Raw genomic sequence first — 23,027 nt, 5'->3', positions numbered from 1 at the left:
TGATTGAATAGTAATGCTTTTCAGGATGAAAGCAAAGTTTGCTGGAATTCTAGTTTGTATCACACTTCAAGCTCTTAATACTAAGGCAAATGCCTAGAGTTGCCATCAGACCAACAATAGAATGCTAAAGCATACCGGTACCTAAAAATTGCTGCCAAATATTTATGGGCTGGTCATGCTTTCTTGGAATACCACAGATCTCTGGCCACTAACCAACATGCCACAAGAGAGCCACTTTTCGCAATCATCTGAAGTATCTACAAGAGGCTGGAAGTTATCTATGATTCACCTGTTGCCCGTTTGATAAATTTGGGGGATTTTCATTTTCTGCTAATACAACAAAGTACATATTGTGGCTAACTGCACATGAGATTTCAGAGCAAGATAATGAGCTGTCTGCCAATCTGGAGGAAGGAGTAGGAAGAATCTGTTTGCACCCTTATTAACTAGAAAAGTGGGTTTGTACAACACCCTGAGCCACAAACCAGCAAGTCACATTTTAGCCAGCATTTTGTGCAGTCCAATCCCTATGGTTTAGTGCAGGAGTCCCCAAACTTGGCAACTTTAAGACTTGTGGACTTCAACTCCTAGAATTCTCCAGCCAGCATAGCTTAAAGCTGCCAAGTTTGGAGACCTCTGGTTTAGTGTCATAATAATACAGCTAAGGATGTCGGTTTTTACACACTTGTCTATCTAGGATAAATCAGATTTCAATCGGGAAGGGAACCCAGGTTGCCATCAGTTATCCGCTTAAGCTGTGGTTTGGTTAATTCTGACTGACACTAATTTTCATACCACATGGCTTTCTGAGAAGTTATAACCCACACTTCCCCCCCACTTTTTTTTTTCTAGTCTTAATGAGGTTTCCTGTCCAACTCCTGGTTTTTTTCTCTGCAGCCTCTGCACCATTTTGTCTTTTTAATGTAATGTTATTTATAAAGGGGTTGGTGGAACTTTTCTTTTACCACATCATTGACAGCTTGCAAAAAGACACACAGACTAAAGGCTGAAGAAATAAGTCTGAAGAGATACCTACAGATGAGAATGTGATTAGGAAAATATTAAAATATATGGAAATGAATAGATTAATGCCGGCACTTAAGGAGAAACAGCAAACTGAATACTATATGGTATGGGATCCATTTTACCAATGGTTAAATAATAAAAATGGAAGTTAGAAATAGGAAACAAAATAATGTTAAAAGATATGCTAAAAGAGAAAAGTAAACTAGATATTCAACTAGTATTTTGAACATTACTATATTAAATATTGCAGAATTAATATTAATGTAATGAAGGATGTTGTAATTTTGGTTATTGTTTAACAAAGATATTTGTACCCAGACAACACACTGTTCAACTGAAGATGGAATGATTATATTAAAAATAAAAAAATATTTTTTTAAAAAAAAGAGGTTTCAAGATAACATCACTTCAATGCGGCTAGGTGTAATTGCAATGCTGAGAGATTCTGTCATGATGTCATTTTGCACTCATCAGAGTTTGCCATGCATATTGCCAGATACTGACGCTCTGATTCAAAGCCAGATCGAACATGTCACCACATGTAGAGGGCTAGGGCAGATATTCCCAAGGAAAAGTCTGCCTCCTCTAAATTTTGAGCCTTTCCCCGAAGAGCATGAAAACTGACATCCCTCAGGATCTGCAGCCAGGGTAACTTAAAATTTTATAGATGGGAGAAAGACAAACTGAAGGAACATTAAGTCAGTCTTATGATAGTTTCTGAATGAACTAAGGACCAAAACTATTAGAAGCAAAAGGAAGGAATATAAAGTCAATTTGTATGATCAGGGGCAAGATCAGACATATAAAATTCTAGAAACTCTTTATGGGCTTTTTGCTGATATCTGGACAGAAATGTTAATGATTCATGGATTTGTTTATTTATTTTATTTATTTATTTGATTTGTCAATCGCTTACAAGATAATAGGTATAAGTATATAAAGAGTAGGCTAAAGAATAGAAATAATACGTGTATATAACCTTTTAGGAGGTTGATAAATATTAAGCTTATTTGTACTTATGATGAAGATCAGAAGTCATTCTTTAAATATTTTCTCCAATTTCCTTCTTTCTTTTCCTTTTTTCTTTGCACTGTATACTTCCTTTTTTCAGTTCTTTTCCCTCTTTCTGATTTCAGTTTGTACAGTGATGGGATTCAATTTTTTTTACTACTGGTTCTGTGGGCGTGGCTTGGAGGCCGTGGCAGGGGAAGGATACTGCAAAATCTCCATTCCCTCCCCACCCCACTAGCCTGCTTTCCAGCTCCATTCTCCTGTGCAAGGCAACAAAAGGAGACCCAGCTGATCAGCTGGGACTTGGGAAGCAGAGAATAGATGGGGGCAGGGCCAGTCAGAGGTGGGATTTGCCGGTTCTCCAAACTACCCAAAATTTCTGCTACCTGTTCTCCAGAACTGGTCAGAATCTGCTGAATACCCACCTCTGAGTTTGTATTATATTTTATTGTTGTTAAAATCCTTAATAAAGGTCCTTAATAAAACTCTTTTAAAAAGGTTTCCCAAGGATCATGGCTGAGAAAGGACCTAGGAGGGTGTATTTTTAACAGAGCAGAATATGTGCCTTTGCCCAACTTGTCTTAGTATGTCAGGTCTCTTTTCTTGTCCATCACTTAATTGTAGATGAAGTCGGTCATATTACAAATGGACTTAGTATTTATCAATAGCTCTTCAACCTCCACTTGAAGATATTCTGATGGAATTGCAAGTGGAAGTTTTGAACATTTTGAGAAACAGCTTCTCGTTTTTTAAAGCACCAATTGCTCTGTCGAAAGACATTGTGCAATTCCCTGTGTGACCCAGATCACATGTGAATAATACCAGCAACATAATGAAGTTGAAGCTTTCCACTCCCCATTCCCCACCTTCTGACAACTTCTGCAATCTAGATATGGCGTACTTGGTTATAGAATAAGAATTTCAACAAAAAAAGGAGTGCTAAAAGTCATGTGCATCAGCACATAATGATTTGAAATGGATATTGTTGATTTCCATGGCTTAACAGATATAACAGATCAGAGTTGGAAGAGACCTTGTAGGTCATCTAATCCAACCCCCTCACCCAAGCAGGAGACCCTACACCATGTCTGACAAATTTCAGGCTAATCTCTTCTTGAAAGTCTCAAGTGATGAAGCTCCCACAACTTCCGAGGGAAAGCAGTTCCATTGCTTGATTGTTCTCACTGTCAGAAAGCTTCTCCTTATTTCCAGGTTAAATCTCTACTTGTTCAGTTTCCACCCATTATTCCTTGTCTGGCCTTCAGGTGCTTTAGATTAGAAAATAGCTTGACCTCCTCCTCTCTGTGGCAGCCCCTCAAATATTGGAACTATCTGCTATCATGTCTCCCCTGGTCCTTCTCTTCACTAGACTAAGCAGGTTTCAAGGGTTTTTAATGTCAAACAACACATTTTCCATCTGACAAGAATGGTATCCCAACCGGTCTAAGTTAGCACTGGAAGCTTCTGCCTTGCAGTGTTATTTAAAGGTATAAACACACCCACCTAAACACTTCTATCTCCTATCCATGCCCCTAATTATTCTTTTAATCACCACGTATTCCCATTATCCGGTTTACCTAATAAATCCACTATTTCCTCCCCTATCACCTATCCATCCCTCATGCTTCCTATCTTATCTGAGTAAACTAAATAGTCAAACTCCCCCCACATCACCCGTTTCTTCAGCCCAGTTGATTCAACAGCTGCACCAGCTGTTGTTTTCTCTCTTTGGCTTTGGCAGAATCATCTAATTAACATCCAACAATCCATCAAACACAGATGGGAGTTTCCCTTCAAGCTATGGATGACGGAGGATCCCCTCACAAGTCAAAATTCTCTGACGTGCTGCAGCTGTCACATTTACCCAGAAGCATCTATCACTGGCAAGGTGCGACAGGCTCAGATCATCTATCATCCCTAATGGAGCCTGACACCCAGTTCCTGTAACCGTTGTTTTAGTCTCCAGTCCCCTAATCATCCTGGCTGCTGTTCTCTGCACTTTTTCTAGAGTCTCAACATCTTTTTTATAGTGTGGTGACCAAAACTGGATGCAGTACTCTAGGTGCTTGCTTTGCTGAAGCAGCAGAACAAAATTAGTTGTAGATTTGGGGGTGCTCCTGGTCAGAATAAGCCAGGCTGCTTTTCCGCGGTGTTAATGGTGCAGATAATTCTGTTTCTCTCCCCGAAACCCAAAGATAGAGAGATCTTTGGACCTATCTGGAAGGTCACAGCTTCTCCACCCATGCTATAAAAAAGCCCCTTTCACAGAACTGTAAATCCTAATACTCTGATGATCACATTGTTTTATTGCATGGATTCTGTTAAAGACTTCTGCTAAATTGACCAATAAGTATAGAAATACAGGCAGCTACTCACAAAAACAGATAATGAATAAATAAGTAAGGAATGGGTTGAAGTCAGACTTTATGGTCATTGCCAAGAAAGGAAACCAATCATATTTCTGTAAAGCAGCCCGTGCAGAACAACAAATGCTAAAAATATATTATTTCCCCTGAAAAGCATTCCTAGGAAGAGTAATGTTTATGTTAGGAATTTCTAGCCTTGTACTGTGATTCACTGAAAAATATCTAAAGCTACTTAAGAATATGTATTATTAGACTAACAGATCTGGGCAACGAAAAGCTAAAAGCCTATTGAATAGCTACAAATATAGCTGCTATAACGTGGTCATCTAGATATCTGTAGCCCAAATCTACTGAATATATCTGTTAGTGTATCTTTTGCCTTTTTTCTTTGGATAAAACTTCCTCGTTACCTATGGTATCAGTCAGGCTAAGTTGTAAAACACAACTCATTGATATGTGTTAGGACAAAGAATGAAATCCAGACCGGCTTAAAAACCACTATAAACATGTCCCAAACATGATTTCTGCCTCCAGTCATGCCTTCCAGCCTCTGAATAGTGAAACTGAACTGCTTTAACTAAAACGCTTGGAATGCAAAACCTTCTCTGTTGAGAAGTTGATAACAAGTCTTCTCTGCTTATAACATGCTCACTTCTATGAAAAGAGCTAGAAGTAAATTTCTTTTGGGGGCAGAAGATACAATTTCCATCTGTCTCTTGTGGCAAGAGCCCGACCTAATAGGAGTTGTTTACTTATGACAATGTGAGAACTGATTTTCATATTGGACTGCAAAAATTGAGGTGGCTTTTTGAATCAGACACTTCTGATTCTTGGTGGCCCAGCTGACAAACCTTTGGCAGGACACTACTGGAGGTCAGCAATTGTTCCTTTGAATCTTTGTAACCCTTTTTTTTTCTTTTATCCCCTTGGGTTTTCCAGAGAATCTGTGATGTGGTTCGCCGGCAGCCTGTGCAGACGGCAGTGGAATCAGACAGTGGGGAAGAATGGGGACCAGTCTGGGAGTGTGGAGAGGACTCGGACGAGGGTTCTGCATCTGATACAAAGATGGGGCCAGGACCATCTGGGAGTGGGGTGCTGACTCCGGAGCCTCTGGAGTCTGGCAGCAGCAAGGCAGAGGAACAAGGGGAGCCTGTTCCCAGTGCATGTGTGCACAGAGCTGCTAGAAGGCAAGAGCAGCTGAGACAAAAGGGGTGACTCGGGAGTAAGGCTTGGAGGTGATTGACCCTCCCCTGAGGTATAAAGGACATGCAAAGGTAGAAAAATCTTTTCTGGAGGTAGTCATTTGTTCGGATTAATCCTTGAAGCTCTGTGTGGACTTTGTACTTCAGTTGTTTTTTTGTAGTTCATTTGGCACTCTAGTTGTTGGCAGCAATTCAAAGGAGAGAAAAGTGGGTGCTTATCTCAAGGAACTGTTTGGGACTCATTACAGGCTGGGAATGAACATAATTCCCAGTGTTGAAATAAAAACAAGAGTTGTTTTAACTAAGCATGTGCTTAATTACGGTCTCAGGAAGCCTTGGTCAGAACAATCTGAGTCTTCTCCAAATGATCTTTGCCCTGGAATTATATATCCAAAATATTTAAGCTACAGCTTCATCATTAGGCCTTCTAGTCTGGTTTTACTTCATCTAGTACTGATCCAGCTCTCCTTCAGGTCCAAAGTTCCTAACAATTTTCTCCAGCAGTGCGAAATTACAAGCACCTCATTTCTTTGAAAGATCATTTTTTCTACTAATAAGCTCTTTTAGCTAACCCCATGAACCAATTATGTTATTTCCTGCTCGCTTACCTTTACCTCTTCCCTCCATTCTGCCTTTCAGTAATTAAAAAACCAGGTCCCTAGCATTAAATTTATTTCCTTGCTTCTCCTTTCCTACCAGTTGCTTCTTATTTCCCAAACTTTGCTGTACCTGCCCGTCCCCCCATTACACTAGCACTCACTTTATCTCAGACAGTAAATACTCAGGCTGCCACTGCCACTCCTCCTGAGAATACATAAGTTGGAGTTTCACATGTTGGTTACTAGTTCTTTAACATTTGACAAACATTGCTACATTCAGAATGACAGGTAAGGTTTTTAAAGGCTGTGCAAACATATCCATACTCATACAAATAAATAAAAGTTGAGAGAATACAGTGCAAATTTCACAGAATCATTTTCCGCAAGTGGGTATTCTCCTCCGTATTTCTATTACATGCACTTAGTTGGGAGATCAGGCTGTTGCCTGGAGAAGCCACGAAGAAGACATTAGGTTAAACTGTTTTAAGGGTTTGACTCATTCACCTGAGAGACGGACCACACCTTGCTCACTCACAGCGTCTGTTTCCTGCTGTTGCTGTTGAGAAATAAGTTCAAACTGTTGCAGGATGTATTATATCACATGCACACGCACACGCGCACTCAAATAGGACCTTTGGGATTTCCCAGCACTTCTGTTGCATGTGGTATTATAATGGACTCCTCCTTCCACAAACGTAATACAGTCTGAGGATCTCAAGTGTTCTCCCGAAACTTTTTTCTCCAGAAGAGTAAAAATAATCACAGTGGACACTTCTGAAGAAGCCACACTGAGATAATCTGGACTTCCAGGATAAAAACATGAGGAGAAAAGATCCACATTCCCCATAATCTGTTAGTGGGGTTAATTTATACACCACAAATGGAGGTAAGTCCCTTTTAATTTTATTTCGGGACAGATCCGGATCTCTGTATGGGTTTCTTTGTACTTGTTCACTGTTTGTTTACATTGACATGTTTCAAATAATGTTGAGTGGAAGAAGAAGGGAGGGGGTGTAATGAAATGATAAGCTTTACTCTTGGATTTCCCACCTCTGGCAAGTCATCAAGGCCAGCCCAATTTATTTTGTTATCTGAAAGTTATAGGAGATGGTAGCTCTCTGCATATTCCAGATTCAGAATCACACATTTTGGCAGAGCAATGGCTCCTGAATCTCATTGGGGTGCGTTTGGAAGGCAGAGCCAAGACATTTGAGACAAACAGCTCAGGGAAGCCTTACTTGAGTATTCCCCAGCCAACCTCCGATAAGGGAGGTAGCTGGCCATTTACCCATCTCCTAAGAGGGACAACATTCAACCCCATCCTATAGACCTCTCTAGCGTAAACCCCTGGACAACAAGCTTTCCTTTGATTGGAAATATTACAGGCCGCCCACCTCCTGCATAACTGGAGCTGGCATTCATGCATTAATTCATGAATTAATTCATGCATTAATTCATTGATAACAAGCATTCCTACTGCTAACATAATAAATTAAATTACAATGCATGCATTTAAAGTATTACAGATATAAACTTTCAGGGGGGAAAATCTAATGAAATATAATTAAAGGGCTTGGGGAAATAAATTATAGTAACGAAGCAGCTAATTTCAGTAGCAATTGATCTCATAATATGGGCCCTGCCATGCACAAGACCAAATTGGCTATGGATTCCAAGTCTTTCCTAAGTGGGATCTGGGAAACATGCCATCCTAATGAGCTGAGACTTTAGGATAAATTGCATGGGAGCAGGTGATAAATGGCTTGGATCTAGACTGTGTTAAGTAAACCTTGAAATCTTGTCCTTTCAAGGCTGCTTTGGCTCGCTGTCTTCTTGCATAGATTGTACACTTTTTTGATGTGCCTTATGGAATCATAACCTAGGTTTTCATAATCTACTATCAATCTTTGTATGCTTAGGTTTGATGCTTTGTGACAGCACAAGCATGAAAAATACTCTGTGTAACAAAGTCATCAGTAGTCGCTATCACAAAACAAGATCAGAATGTCTGCCTTGTTCCTCTTAAGTTGAATCTTTTAGTTCTTATTCATGGTTGTCAGGAAGTTGGGGGATTCTCCAACAAAACAGAGAACCTAGCTTTCTTCCAAGTGAGGGAGCCAAATTTTAAAAGGGCTGCTTATAGTCCTGGGATCTTTACCTGTGCACCCCTAAAAGGATGGATCGGTTGTTCATGTATAACCGAGGGGAGAAATGGAACACTAACCTGTTAATATTTTCAAAAGGGAAAAAAAAATCTAACCCAGCTTTTGTTCAATAATGGAAAGAACCTGATAAAACTCCCTTGAAACAGGGATGGGTAACACCTCTGTTGCCTGCCATGACAAATCAATGGTCCCATTCATATGTGCAAGACATTCAATGGAAGGACTATGTGATTTGTGTGTGCATGTAACATTAGTGATAGAACATGCCAGAAGTCATTAAGCTAGCTTAGAGAGTCCTTTCTTCTAAGTAAAATGTCATCTGAGGTGACTTTCTTCTTTTTGCCTAATTATAGGGTCATTCCTAGCTATCATGCTGAATCCAGGCAACTGCATTATATCCATTTGTTTTGTTTTTTTACAATCATGTAGCTGACACCATAGCTTTCTGTGCAAATAATTTTAGATAAACAAACATGTGGTGTATTCTTTTCTTCTTCTGTTCAATTGTGAAAGATTCTGGGAGACTGCTTGGGTAAGTCCCTGAAATCTTGGTAAGGTTTTTCAAAGGTGGTTTGTCATTGCCTCCTTTCTAGGGCTGAGAGAAAGTCTGGCCATAGGTCACATAGCCGCCTTTGTGCTTAAGGCAGGACTAGAACTCATGGTCTCCCGGTTCTGGCCTGATATTTTAATCATTACACCAAAGTTGCTCTTGTGATGATGCAATTAACAATTGCAAAAATGTACAGGGTGAACAAGTCTACTGTGATCCAATTAAACCTTCAATGATTCAGAATTTAAATTCAGTTTCACATACTCCATACATCCTCACGTATGTAAATAAATTAAATACTCATCAATGCTGATCCTGTAGCTCCTTGGATCGGAAACATCAACTTCTACATTTACACATGTTTAAATGTATACTTTTGCCCGCCTCATTCCAGATGGGGATAAATTATATAGTATGTGCTGTCTTATAGCTTTTTGTGGCAAGTTATCTTCCTCTTAAACTTGCTCAATATTTCATGTTTGGCAATGAGGATGACACACACATGGTTTCTTCATTCCCAACGACTATGTAGGTTTCCTGTGTCATTTTCAGTTGAGTTTATGGAATTCAGCCTGTGGTGAAAACGCTTCAAGTCACAGCATGTAAGAGACATCGTTCCCACAGATTGGCTTCTATTGATAGACATTGCCCATTATTACATTGTGGCCAAACTCCGGACTCAGTTGAGAACATCCATCCTGGCCATGGTAAGTGATGGGTACTTTTACAGATGAAATTATTTAACTATGCTAGGACAGCATCCAACTTTTGTAATAAAGTCTTTTTTAATCCCAAAAACTCAGAAGAACTTTATAGAAATATATGTATTTCCAATGAATTGTTTGTAAGAAAATATCCATCATGGAGTTGGGTTCAATATTTTAATAGAAATAATTATTCTGATTATGAAATAGTAGATACTAGAAATAAGCTCAGTTGCAAATTTGAGAGATTCTTGGTCAATCTACACTTAGGAGATCCATCCTTCCCTGTATGCTGCTTCGTTGTTTGGAGTATACACTTTCCGCACAATCAGAATAATCAATAGAAGAGAATGAGAAGGCCGTGGTTCTTCCTTCTAGCTTCAAATGATTCTAATTCACAAACAAATTGCCATAAATCTCCAAGAGATGGCAGTGATTATGAGGATCTATGAGCCACAGTAGATCTCCAACAATTCCTATTAGGATATATACCTATGGTAGTCCTTCTGATAAAATTCCTTTTCATTGGCTCTTCTGGCATTGGTGCTATCTTTCTCCAGAAAAAAAATAAATCATAAACAGTCAGGTCAGCTATGAGTTGCCCACCACTGTGTCTATCCACAATGTCTTTGATAATCATGATATTGTAGACAATTTTCAATTGGGCTTTTCAGACATGTGCCATAACTGCTTGGCAAGATAAGAGCTGGGCAGGCAAAAATATGAAATATATTTAACAAAAGGTTAATCAATATGCATAAGATCCTACTACGGCACTGTTACCTTATATGGCAAGTGGTTCTGCAGATTGGCATTGAAAGACGTCAATTCATTATGTCAACTAGTTTATGACTATGGGCTTGGACTTTGGGTTTTTCAGTTTCAGTATACGACTTCAGTTTCAGTATACCTTCTAAGGGCAGAAGTGGATGGTTTGTGGCAAACCATCTGGATTCTATATGGAAACATTGAGTTCCCATGCCTTAAGTCCACCTTGCATTAAAAACAAACAACAATGGATTATTTATTTATTTATTTTGTCAGGCGATTATAAGATAACAAGTATAAGTATAAACATAGTTATGAATACATGAAATGGATATATATAAGAAAAATAAAAAGAAACAATAGGACAGGGACAGTAGGCACATTGGTGCGCTTGTGCAAGCCCCCTACAGACCGCTTAGAAAAGGGATGAGGTCAATAGTAGACAGTCTAAGGTTAAAGTTTTGGGGGTTTGGGGAAGAAACCACAGAGTCAGGGAGAGTATTCCAGACACTGACCACTCTGTTGCTGAAGTCATATTTCCTGAAATCAAGTTTGGTGCGGTTTACCTTGAGTTTGTATCTATTGTGTGCTCTTGTATTGTTATGGTTGAAGCTGAAGTATTCATTGACAGGTAGGACATTGCAATATATAATTTTATGTACTATACTTAGATCGGACCGAAGGTGGCGTAGTTCTAGGTTTTCTAGGTCTAGAATTTCAAGTCTGGTGGCATAAAGTGTTCTGCACCGAGTAGAGGAGTGGAGAACTCTTCTTGTGAAATATTTCTGGACTTTCTCAACTGTATCAATATCAGATACGTAATGCGGGTTATAATTATGGGTTATAATTATAGGTTATAATTATATGATTAGGCTTCCTATATTGTATTATAGATTTGTGCAGTGATCCTGTTTACTGTAAAGTTAACACAACTTTTGTTGCCATTCCTTCATTCACTGTCTTTCTTTCAATTTGGCAAACAAAAAGTTGTTGCTATGTTGCATCCTGTTGGAATTCAAAATAACTTGTTTCCAGTACCAGGAAGTTGAAAAGTCAACAGGATCGGGAAAGGATGTAACTGATTTTTTTTTACATCACTGTCAAATTGACAGTGAAATTATACTAAAAATAGAGAATCTAATACCAATGAAATTATCCAGAATTACACATTCACAAGAATTGTGCTGGATCATGCCCAATAAAGGGCACTAGTGTTTTCACTAAGTTGTTGCAAATTCTGTGTTCCTTTTTTCTTTTAAGTTATTATCATGTTGAAGTCTACCAAGCAGAGCCTAGCTTAAGAGATATGCATTCAGAACAAAAGATTCCACAGTCCAAAGTTTTTCATTCTTGAACTGAACAAGTAGACAGTTCTTCCTTATTAAACCTTGCCCCTGATTGACGCTATTAATTTTATAGTATATTTGGTTTGTGCCCCATCTTTATTTGTTTTACAACTTAAGGCAGTGTGTACATCATAATTCTTGCTTTTCCTGTTTTCCACACAAACACAAGCTACAAGGGTTGAGAAAGAGTGACTGATTGGCAGAAAGTCACACAGCTGACTTCAATGCCTAAAGAAAGACTAGAACTCATGGCCACCTGATTTTGAGTCCAGCACCTTGGGTGGGAATTAATATCTGGGATGGGCTTGCAATTTCACTGCCTGGACAGTTTGATATTGTAGTTTTGGATGCCAACCAAATGGGGGCCAATGCTCTAGAACAGCCATCCTGCCCTGCCCTATTGCAGACTATGGGACTCCATCATCTTTCCATCCCCTGCAACCAAAGCTGATGATGTTCAGAATTGGAACCCAATTGGGAAATAAAGCCATAAGGTCAAAAGACCTCAAAGGTGAAGAGAGAATCTCTTCCACTTGGGTAAAGACAAAGAGTGTCTGAATAAGTCACTTAGTATAGAAAGTTTACAGCAAAAGATACCAAGGGTTCTTGAATATAAAATAGCAGAACAAACATTCTTGTGGTTTTTGTATCACCTAGTCATCAACCGGAAGGTGCAAAAAAAATGCAGCCACTGGGGAAAATAAACTAAAAATAAAAGGCTGCCATGGAAAGGCCACACAACAGCATAAACACCTCTATTTTCCATGTACTTATATATTTCTTAAATATAAGTACCACATTTTGATGAAGTACTACATAAAAATTATCCCACAAGATTTTTTTTTAGTACCAAACCTGTGAAATATGTTCGAGTGACAAGTCCACATATACCACTGAAATCTTCATAGCTGTGTTGACAAAAGACATTAAAATCCTGAGTTCACATTATTGCACACCACTTTGCATTGCTTCTCCCACAAATCAACACAGAGGTGTAACTTCTAAGTGGTTTGTTGATAATTAAATCCATTACCAAATGAAAATCATTATTATCAAATAGTTCATATTGTTTATATTAATGGTAGTTGTTATTTAACTATCTGGAATTATCATGCTGAGATGTGTGGTCATATATACTGAAACAAAAATTAGCTTAATGTATGTGTCTCCCCCCGCCCCGCCCAGAACAAATAAGACATGTGGAGTTACATCTGAGTAGTTTTCTTTATTGTTCCTCACCTATAGACAGAATCTTGCCAAACTAAAGCAACTGCTGTATTTGCATAATGATATAGATATTCTACCAAAAGAAGAAGAAAAAATAGGAGTCATTTACAAGATAAGATATAAAGACTATAATAGCAACTATGTCAGACAAAGGGGCAAAAGATTAGCAAGGTGCATCCAGGAACACCAATTAATGGTCAGAAAACATGATGCAGATTCTTAATTTCACAACCTACAAACAGACTTAACCATAGCTTCAATTGGGAAACTGCGAGCTAGGATGACCAAGCCAAGTCGAGAAATACTAGAGAATTCCCGGAAGCCTAGCATTTACAGACAAATCAGCCATCAACAGGCACATAGAGATAAATGCCATTCCAAGGCCACAATCAAAAAGCCAAAAAGGAAACACAATGCCTCCTCACTACCGTAGCAATCAATACCCAGATAAGCAGAGATTAACAACAAGATTAACATTTGATCAACAATTAAGCAGCAAACAATGCCCCAATCAAGGAACCACCAACTCAGACTAACAAGCTAATAGTAAACCACCGCCTTTTCAAGGAACACCGAGGCCACCTCCACCAATACTGATAGGGAAAGCTGCTAGAATATAAAATGAGAGCAAGCATTGATGTTTGATGAGAAAAAAAAACCTCCCACCATGTACAGAGAGCACCAAGGACCCCACCACTAGATACACTCTGGGAATCACTAGGGAGGAGCTTTCTTAACCCTCATTCTCTTAAGCAAGCTCTCCAGGCTTCACTGCCTGTTGGTCTTCTGGAGTGCAGCACCTGCCTCTCAGGAATCCAGGCTTACCTTCCACCACAATTTGTTGCTTTATTTCATCAGTCAGCCTCAATAACAGACTGGGCGAAACACATCGCTTCTCCCTTGATATAAAGCATCTTTCTATGTTTTGATCGATTTCTCTCCCTCTCTTAAGAAGCCATTTAAATGCTCCTAACCATGGCTCTTTTTTTCTGGATTTATTTTTCGTTTGTTCATAATGATTTGGGAGAAATTGCCAAATTTCTGCTGCCAACAGAAACTTCTATCATTGGGAAATGAAAGGTCAGCACTATACCTGGGGCATTTTGCTGCATGTAGTAAGTCAGCCAGCACTCCACCTGTAATATGACTAACAGCTGAGTTTCCTTTCAACACTGCCAATGACTTACTATAACTGAAAACAAGATTATTCTGGAGATGCAAACCAAGTCATTCAAGACACACAGCTCCTTTCTTTGTTAGTCCTCACCAATTATAAAGTCAAGAATCAAGTGGTGGCTTTTCTGTCTAACAGAATTAAAAGGTGTAATCTTTCTTGAGCTACAGTTTATTTCATCAGGGACATGGTGTGGCTAGACTGATGAAGAGGTTTATTTATTTATTAAATTGGGTTTATTTATTTATTAATATTATGTGTCACCTATCTCACTGATACAGTACTGTGATTTTGGTGGCTTACAATACAATAAAAAGTTAAGAACTGCTAAAAATGCATTAAAATTAGAAAAGTTGAATGAGAGAAGTTCAAAGTTAAAAACCAAGGTGATGGGTGGCGATGATCATCACATATCTTCTCTACTCCATCAGGCCCCCCACCCCAATGTAGCAGGCCCCTGTTGAGGCCCCAGGCCAAGCAGCAGAACCAAATTTTAAGACTCTTCTGGAAAGCCAGGAGTGTAGTTGAGAGGGAAAAGGAGGGAGACATAAGTTTGTTATGCACATGCAGTTATATATGAAACAGATTACAAGTGCCTGTTCGTTAAGACCTTCTGAGAATGCCTGAAAATATGTTGATGTAAACTAGTGCAGCCACCTCTCCCACTTCACCCCAATTCCAATACTTCCTCAGTCACTCTCTGCATATGATAAAGTGCGCCGCAGGTCGGAAAAACTTATACCTTTTAATCAAATCTGTATCAATAGAAGAGAGTATTTGTAGTTCAGGGTTGACTGTGGGGTCCTTGGTGCTCCCTGAGCTTGGCTGTTTTCTTGCAGGCCTTTCATTTACCAACTAGGTAAGGTAATGAAATCTCTGCAAGAAAACAATCAAACTAAGAGAGCACCAAGGACACCACCAAAAAACAAAAAAAAAAGCCTGCTAGTTGGAAAAGGTGCTGCCAGACTCCGTTTTTTTGTCTGTACAAATGCAATGTTCACATCAGTCAGTGATACTTGGAAACACTTTGCTTGGAATGGTTCAGGTCAAAAGTGGGCCCTCGTTAGGTTTCACACCTTGGCAAATGCCCATCCATGTAATCTTTATGCAATCTGTAACAGTGGTTCGGAATGTATGTTATTAAGTAGGGCTTATTTTCAAGTAGGGGAGAATAGTTGTTCTTAGATTTAATCAAGATGTCTAATAGTCTTAGAATTTTCTTAAAAGCAAGAATCAATCAAAAATTGAGAAAGGGAGCACAAACAAATCTGTATTTATGTTCAACCTTGGTTCATGTTGCCCAATTCCTTTTGTGGCTTCTGTAGAATTTCGGAAGGATGACCACACCAGTTTCACTTCCCTCCATATAAATAGTTGCAGATGTACCCAGAAAAATACAGTAAAAGATATTTAGAAAATACCACTTGAAGCTGTACTATAAGGAAGTTAAAAAGACACTGATTTAAGTTAAACTACTCTTTCTAATGTACTTATTTGCCTAGAAGGAGGAAGTGAGTAAAAAGAAGGCAGCAGAACATGATTATAATTGAAATATTGCCCCCAGGGAAGTAAAAAAAGTCACCCTATTGCTAAATTTTCAAGAGAAGAAAATATATAGCAGAGTTTGGGGTTTTTTCTACTTAGAAGAAAAGCTAGGAGAAACTGAAGTCTCTGAATTTTCATCAAGTTATAAAATTCAATTGGCAAACAAAAGGAAATGCTATCTAGTGAGTACTTAATTACAACACCTTTGGGTGCTGTTCTAGTCCTCATTGGCAAATGTTGCACAACACAACTCAGCTATCTGGAAGTTTTTTTATTTGAAGAGAGATCATTTTATCCCTGTAACTTGCAAGGTCTTAGTAGCCAAAGCCATTTCCTATCTCTTTAGGTGTCCTCATGTGTAATTTAGAAAGCTTGGTATCCTTGAAGTTGTCCAATCTAAATTTATGAGAGATATTCTTGCAGTTCCAAAATGTATTAACAATTTGCTAGGGGTGGGTTTGGTGTCTATGGTCACTAAGGCTTGATACCATCTTTTTAATCCTTGGTTAAAGATAGCTTTCTATCTGGTGGGTTTGGGCCTAATGGTAATCAGAGGTAACTACTTGAATTCAACCTAAGAAAATGCTATTGGCAAACTTTATGCCTAAAACTCTTTTTGAAAAGATTTTGTCATTTAGACTGAGAAAATGCCAGAAATATTTTTAAGCAACATAGAATGGGACATAGATTTTCAGATCAATCTAAGTCGGTCCCCAAGCCATGCAACTTGTGGGGTCTTTTCAAAATGAATATGAGTCATCTTCTTGGCAGTGGCTTGTTTATTTCAGCCACCGAACAGCATAACATAACATTCAAGAGTAAAATTATAGCCATCCCACTGAGGTCATAGTTTTATCTATATGCTATAAGAATTGAGCAAAACTTAGATAATTGGCACAAATCATGATACCAATACCATTAGGAAAGTATGTTTAAAGTTTCAAAACAGAAATTAACTATCACAAATACTTACATAATTGGGTAAAATTATAGAACAGCTTTTCTCAGTTGTTATACAATTGGTTTGTGTAGGTTAAAAAAATGAAGAGCTACACATTCAAGATGAAGCTCCTTGTTGTCACAGGTGTCTTAGCAAGCCCTCAGTGAAAGGGACTCTAAAACCCTATCTTGACCATCTCCTGCACATAGCTCACCTCTATTCTTAAACACTTATAACAGCATTTCTCTTATTACTAGAGACACCATGACTGAAAAGTAGTAAGCTGTGCTAAACTTTAACCTTTGGTTCATCTCGTTAGTTTTTTTTTTTTTCAGTCAAAGCTCACCATTCCTTCCTTTTTTATTATATAGTTCCATTTCCTTCCCCTTCCGTCCTTTCTATCCCTTGCCAGAACTTGCAAGTAACTAATACAGCTTGAACCCCAGATTTTCACTATTCTTAGGTAACCACAGAATCAAGTGAAAAGTTAGAACACTAATACATAAATTTGCTGAAGGATGAATACCTGAATTTGTCACAGGTTCCCACAGCCAAAACAAAAACCAAACAAAACCAAACAAACAAGAGATTAAGTAGCCTTAATCTTATATAAAGAACTGAGTGGAAAAAAAGTGAAAAACTGTTGAGCACAGGTGGCTTCTACTATAACCCTTTATGAGCTTTAGAAAAGATTGCAAGGAGAAGGAAGGCATGTAATTTCATGGTAATGAACCAGCTCTGTTCATACTTATTCCATCCAGCCCTACCCTGAAAAACCTGAAGGTATACAGATGATAAGAACCAAGCAAAGTGTCTTAGTAAGATCTCCAAAAACTTTAGACACTTAAAAACTTTTAACTGTAATTATTTTATTTAATAAGCTAAAAATAAAGCAAAAGGTTAGTCTGATTCTTAAACTTTATGACCTATTTACTCAAATTTAAAAAGCGGAGTATTCTGAATGCTTATACTGCAATCACACACCTGAGAGAATGAAATGAATGATTAATATAAATATTGAATAAATGCAGGGTATCAATATAGAGATATTCGGAGTTGAGGGTTGACTGTCTAACTCAGTTGCTATATGTGAATTGCCAAAGAAACAATCTCGAAGTACAAACATGGAAAGACATTCCCAGGTTACAGGTTTAGCTAAAAACTCTCACAATTCCTAGAGAATCTATGGAAAGTGGATTCCTAGAGGGTAAGGCAAGGGACTGCTCCAGAGTAAGTGGAATGAGTAAGGGAAATGAGATTGTGTTAATGAGATAGCCAGCTCCAAGTTAGCTGTAAGAAATCCCGTCATTTTCTTCTCTTGTATTAACTATTTCCTTTTGTCATTTTATTTCCAGTATAAGGACATTATGACTACCACAATGATAACCAAACTTGATGAAAATGGAACCCTCTCTGCATTTCTCAGGCAAGCTAAGGCATGCCATGTGGATTCTGAGTTTCGATATCTACTGTTTACTGTCTACTACAGCATCATTTTCATTCTGGGTTTTGTAGCTAACGTCTACGTGCTATGGCTTTTCAGTCGGCTTTATGCTACGAAGAAATTAAATGAAATAAAAATATTCATAGTCAACTTAACAACTGCTGACTTACTTTTCCTGGTTACATTGCCAATGTGGATTGTTTATTACAACAACAAAGGGAACTGGATCATGCCCAGCTTTCTGTGTAATATAGCTGGCTACTTATTTTTCGTCAATACATACTGCTCTGTGGCATTCCTGGGAGTCATAACATACAATCGTTACCAAGCTGTCACGAGCCCCATTTCAACGGTTCAGTCCAGCACACGAAGAAGAGGAATTTATGTTACATTGGCTATCTGGGTCCTAATCGGTGTTCCTTCCATCTACTTTTTAGTTGATGATGGCACAACCGCTGAGGGAGATCTGACTCGCTGTTTTGAGCGCTATGACACCACCAGTAATACAACTCCTGTTTTTGCCTTCCATGTGATCATTTGCATTTGTTTCTTCATTGCTTTCCTGCTTGTCTTGGTATGCAATGCTTCCATTATCCGTACGTTGCTTTCAAAACCAGCGCAAACGCGGAGGAGTGCCCATGTCAGGCAACGGGCTCTTTGGTTAGTGACTACAGTTTTGATTGTCTTCATTCTCTGTTTTGTGCCTCACCACTTGGTGGATCTACCCTGGACTTTGATGGTTCTGAACATGTGGGACATAAGCTGCCAAAAGCAAAAACTATTAAATGATATGCACCAGGTTACCCTGGTTCTTCTGGGTGCCAACTGTGTCTTGGATCCTATCATTTATTGTTTTCTCACAAAAAAATTCAGGAAACATCTTTCTGAAAATTTGAAAAATATAAAAGACAGTCGAAAGTGTTCCAGGCAAACAACTGAGACTGGAACGGAAGGGATGGTACAATTAGATGATTGTTTTCCTGCATCCCCCAAACCTTAAAATTAGTTTGAATGCAACACGGAGGAAGGTACTTCTGTAACAACAAAAAAAACACAACCCTGCCAAAGAACATACATTTGGTTATATTATAATTTGCATGTGTTAAAGGACAAATGTATGCTGTATACAAATTAGAAAATACAATGTCTCTTACAGAGAGCAAAGATTATAATAGACTTTGTGTGTCTATTTGATTTGCTGCCCAGATGCTAACTAAAAGATGGCCAGCTGCTGAGGCCTACTTTTCATTCTTAAGGAAACAGATTGAACATCTACACTAAGAGACCTTCTGATTGGAAATTGTAAAGTGGAATGAACTGATAAGTTTCTTACAGAAGACCAACATTTACTTATCAGCATCAAGTAAAAGTTAATGACTAGCAAGACTTTCTTGGCAATTTAGGACTGCAACTGTTGTCTAAAAACAACAAGAACTGGAGGCCATGTAACACAAATGCAAGATCCCTGAAAGGAGATGACATATCTCAAATGAGATGACTTTGGTATTTGGGAAAGAATTTGTGAATCTCTTATTTGAAAGATGGATAATACATTGTTGCAGTTGTGATGTAATATGTATTTGATAATCAGTATTCTTTTTATTTTCATTCTGAGCTTCTTCTAAACTCTTGGGCATCATTTGGCACATATTAGATCTTCCTTGGGAAGTGCCAATACCTAGGACAGGGCTATACATTCTTTTCCATCATACATTCCCTTCTCATGGATATACTCTTGCTCTTGCTTTTTTGCCATTCCTTCATATCAAGAAAGGCTGAGAGATACAAGCCAAAACTTATAAATGTACAACTTAACACTTATGGGTTAGTGAAGAATCCATATGCAAATTTAGAAGTTGAGACAGGAAACAAGACCTATCCTGAAACAAGCCTGGAATATGAGAGTAGCATTACCTCTAGGTCCCTCAAAAATGAATTCTCATTCTTTTCTTTGCAATCGTATCTGTTAAAATAAAAACTACATTACAAATTTAGATGACTTCCGGCATATTATACCCATTTCAATGTATTTTCCTTCTCCACATCTAACCTTTCACAATTTGACAAGCACACATATGAGACAGGAGCCTCTTCTACACATGAAGGTTGTTCTTGATTTAGAATGCTAGGATAAGGAATGTTTGGCTTTCTTAGGAGACCCAACTGTTGCCTAATATTTCATTTCTATCCGTTACTTTGTAATAGACTAACCTTACAATGTTAAAAATATGAATAGTAATGATTGTTTTATTAAATCTCTGAATTAGTAGACATGTGCTTTTATAATGTTGTGCAATGAAGGACTATGGATCACTAATGAAAAAGTGATGATGAAGAATGTTACTGTCCATTTTTTAAAAGATAAAAATATATCAGTATCTCAATTATTGTATAGAAGACTATAAAAGACAACCATAACCTAGTAATTGGTCCGGGAAGGGGAAAAAGATTGAAATGTATAGCTGGTAACACTTTGATTAGAACCACAATGTCCGAAAAGATTATCCAAGATTTGAAGCTCACCAGGCTTCCAACTTTACTATAATTTTGGGTCTCTGTCCTGGAAAAGACAGATACTTTGAGTGAGGATGAATTCTCCAAACTTTGTCCTCTAGAAACGTAACCAATGTTTTGGTTTATGGTTCTGTTTTCTTAATGGATATCAGTGTGGAAAAAAAGAACATATGCCTTCAGGACAGAGTTCTCATGCTTTCACTGAGAGTCAAGAACAAAAGCCTTTTGGATCATACCTCTGGCAGAAAATTGGCTGAATAGGTGACCAGAGTTATGGGCAGAGGGAGGATAGCAGTTGTTTACACTCAGCAGCTGTAGATGACCAGGCTGAGCCCCAGGGAGGGTTCAAACGCATCATGAGTCTCTTAGCGCCCATAAGAGATCTAAGTCCAGCCCACCTTGACTTCCTTATTTACCACCAAATTACTTTAACTGTTAGTTCAAATTCTTGTAGACAGCTTAAGCTTGCAATAAATTTTTATACCCATTTGAACTGCCTGGATCTCCTGATTTCTCTGGTGACAGAAGCTATGGAATGGTTCCCACAATAATCTCTTTCTTTCTGTGCTTTTACTGTTTATTTATAATACAGACAACTATCATGTGAGGTTACCTCTGAGTATGTCTGTATTCTGCATTCCATTTGCCAGAAATTATCTTTATCAAAAATGTTTTCAAATAGTTTAGTTTGGAAGTCCTGCATTTTTAATTACCTACCAACTTGAGATTTATTAAAAGCACATCAGAGGTTTTATTCTAATTGTGAAGCTCCTGCAGGTATTTTGTATACTGTTGTTTGCTGCTTTAAAATAAGATTGCAACCTGGAGAATATTTATTGGTACTATTTTTTTTTTGCTTTTAATGATCCGATAATCCCTGAAATAATTATTTTCTAAATAAAACAAGAGAACTGCAATAATTTAGCGTACTAGAAATGTTTCCCTGAATTCAGTGGAACTTATCTCTTTTGGAACAGCAATAACTTGGTCCTTCTCACAAATAAGACCAAGGAGCTTATAGTGGACTATAGAAGGTACAGATCAGACATCTCAAAGCATTCTCAAAGATCCATCTCATTCTGGGCACCCTTTTTTTTGAACTATAGGCTGAAAAACAGCTTCTATCCCAGGGTAGTAACTCTAATGAATTCTATTGTATGGTGCAATATTAATGCAATATCAGGGGTTTTCAATTCAATGTATAGAATGTGAAGGATGTACATTTGTGTTTATTTTCATAGTCATAACTGAAGTTATTTAATTTCGTTGTACGAGGTGCAATGACAGTAAACTAAACTTGCCTACAATTTTAAATGTAACTTGATATGCTAGCCTTCACAAATCTTATTGGTGACATGGATTCCTATCACACTAAACTAAACCCAACCATACATTGTCAAATGGAATTTATGTCTTAGTAGGATGAAATCCAATCAATTATGGCTTATTTAATTTGATAAATACCATGTGTAAATCTATTCAAGATCTTTTTGTATCAGAGGTTAACTATTTTAAAATTAATTTGCTGGGATTGAGTAAGCAGAGTTCATATCAATGTGTAAATGTAATTTACCAGAGGTCTCCAAACTTGCCCAACTTTAAGACTTGTGGACTTCAACTCCCAGAATTCCTCAGCCAGCTATGCTGGCTGAGGAATTCTGGGAGTTGAAGTCCACAAGTCTTAAAGTTGGGCAAGTTTGGGGACCTCTGATTTAAACCATATACAAAAACGTATTTTACTTACAAGTTAGTTGCCACAAATGTGAGATAGAATAATATAAACGGCCACTAGAGGGGAACGGAGAAACACAAAAAAACTTGTACCCTCAATTAATGGTCATTTTAATTTTTGAAGCCCGTTAAAATATATTGGCTGCAGTATGTTTATGTATAGTATACATCTCTCCAACCTCACTAATGTTAAGTATTTACGAAGTGGTGGGGGGGGCTTTGCCTGAAGGCAGCCAATTCTACGAGCAGCTCTATTCCCGCATACCCCATTTCATCAGGACAGTTCAAAAGTAGCAGCTGCATTTGTGAAGTACGCTATGCGTCATTACAGTAACATTAACTCTGATTTTTGTGGTTTGGGTTTTTTGTTTTTTGTTTTACCATGAGGTGCAAATCCAACCTGTTTTGAGTAAGTTTATGATTCAATGCAGAATTTCGGTCAAACAGCCGGTTATGGCTCCCCAAAGGAGGCGGGCAACCTCTACCGGCAAAGAAAAGTAATAACGTGAGGAGTAAAGATAGGCGAGAATCCCCTCGGCTCAGTCCCGTTTTGTTTTTACTTGCCAGTTCAATGGCAATAAGAAAAAGGCGCGACCATTCCTCGCCGCACGGCCCAGTCTTTCGTGTCTTCCCTCTCAACCTCCTTCCCAGACATTTCGAATCACGGATAAACACCTCGACTGTGGTGCCGGTGACGGCCGCCGACGGTAAACAC

General features: G+C 38.3%; 1 protein-coding gene across 3 annotated transcripts; it reads left to right on the top strand.

Moving 5' to 3' along the window:
* The first annotated feature begins 6,793 nt into the window (after positions 1–6,793).
* On the top strand, positions 6,794–19,124 carry PTAFR (platelet activating factor receptor). Of its 3 annotated transcripts, none has more exons than XM_026679465.2 (3): positions 6,794–7,090; positions 9,452–9,626; positions 17,979–19,124. In XM_026679465.2, the coding sequence occupies exons 2-3, from the start codon at positions 9,624–9,626 to the stop codon at positions 19,065–19,067; spliced, it is 1,092 nt and encodes a 363-aa protein (XP_026535250.1). In that variant the 5' UTR covers positions 6,794–7,090; positions 9,452–9,623; the 3' UTR covers positions 19,068–19,124. The 3 variants fall into 3 exon arrangements, with proteins under 3 accessions (XP_026535250.1, XP_087826981.1, XP_087826982.1); XM_087970856.1 differs by lacking the exon at positions 6,794–7,090 and adding an exon at positions 8,799–8,901; XM_087970855.1 differs by lacking the exon at positions 9,452–9,626 and having other exon boundaries at positions 6,795–7,090.
* Positions 19,125–23,027: the final 3,903 nt, after the last annotated feature.

The sequence above is a fragment of the Notechis scutatus genome, chromosome 8 (assembly GCF_049901735.1).
Source record: "Notechis scutatus isolate UNSWTSFEM ecotype Mainland chromosome 8, rNotScu1.2, whole genome shotgun sequence".
Classification (NCBI taxonomy): Eukaryota; Metazoa; Chordata; class Lepidosauria; order Squamata; family Elapidae; genus Notechis; species Notechis scutatus.
Note: the sequence above shows the minus strand (reverse complement) of the source record. Positions and strands in the feature narration are given on the sequence as shown.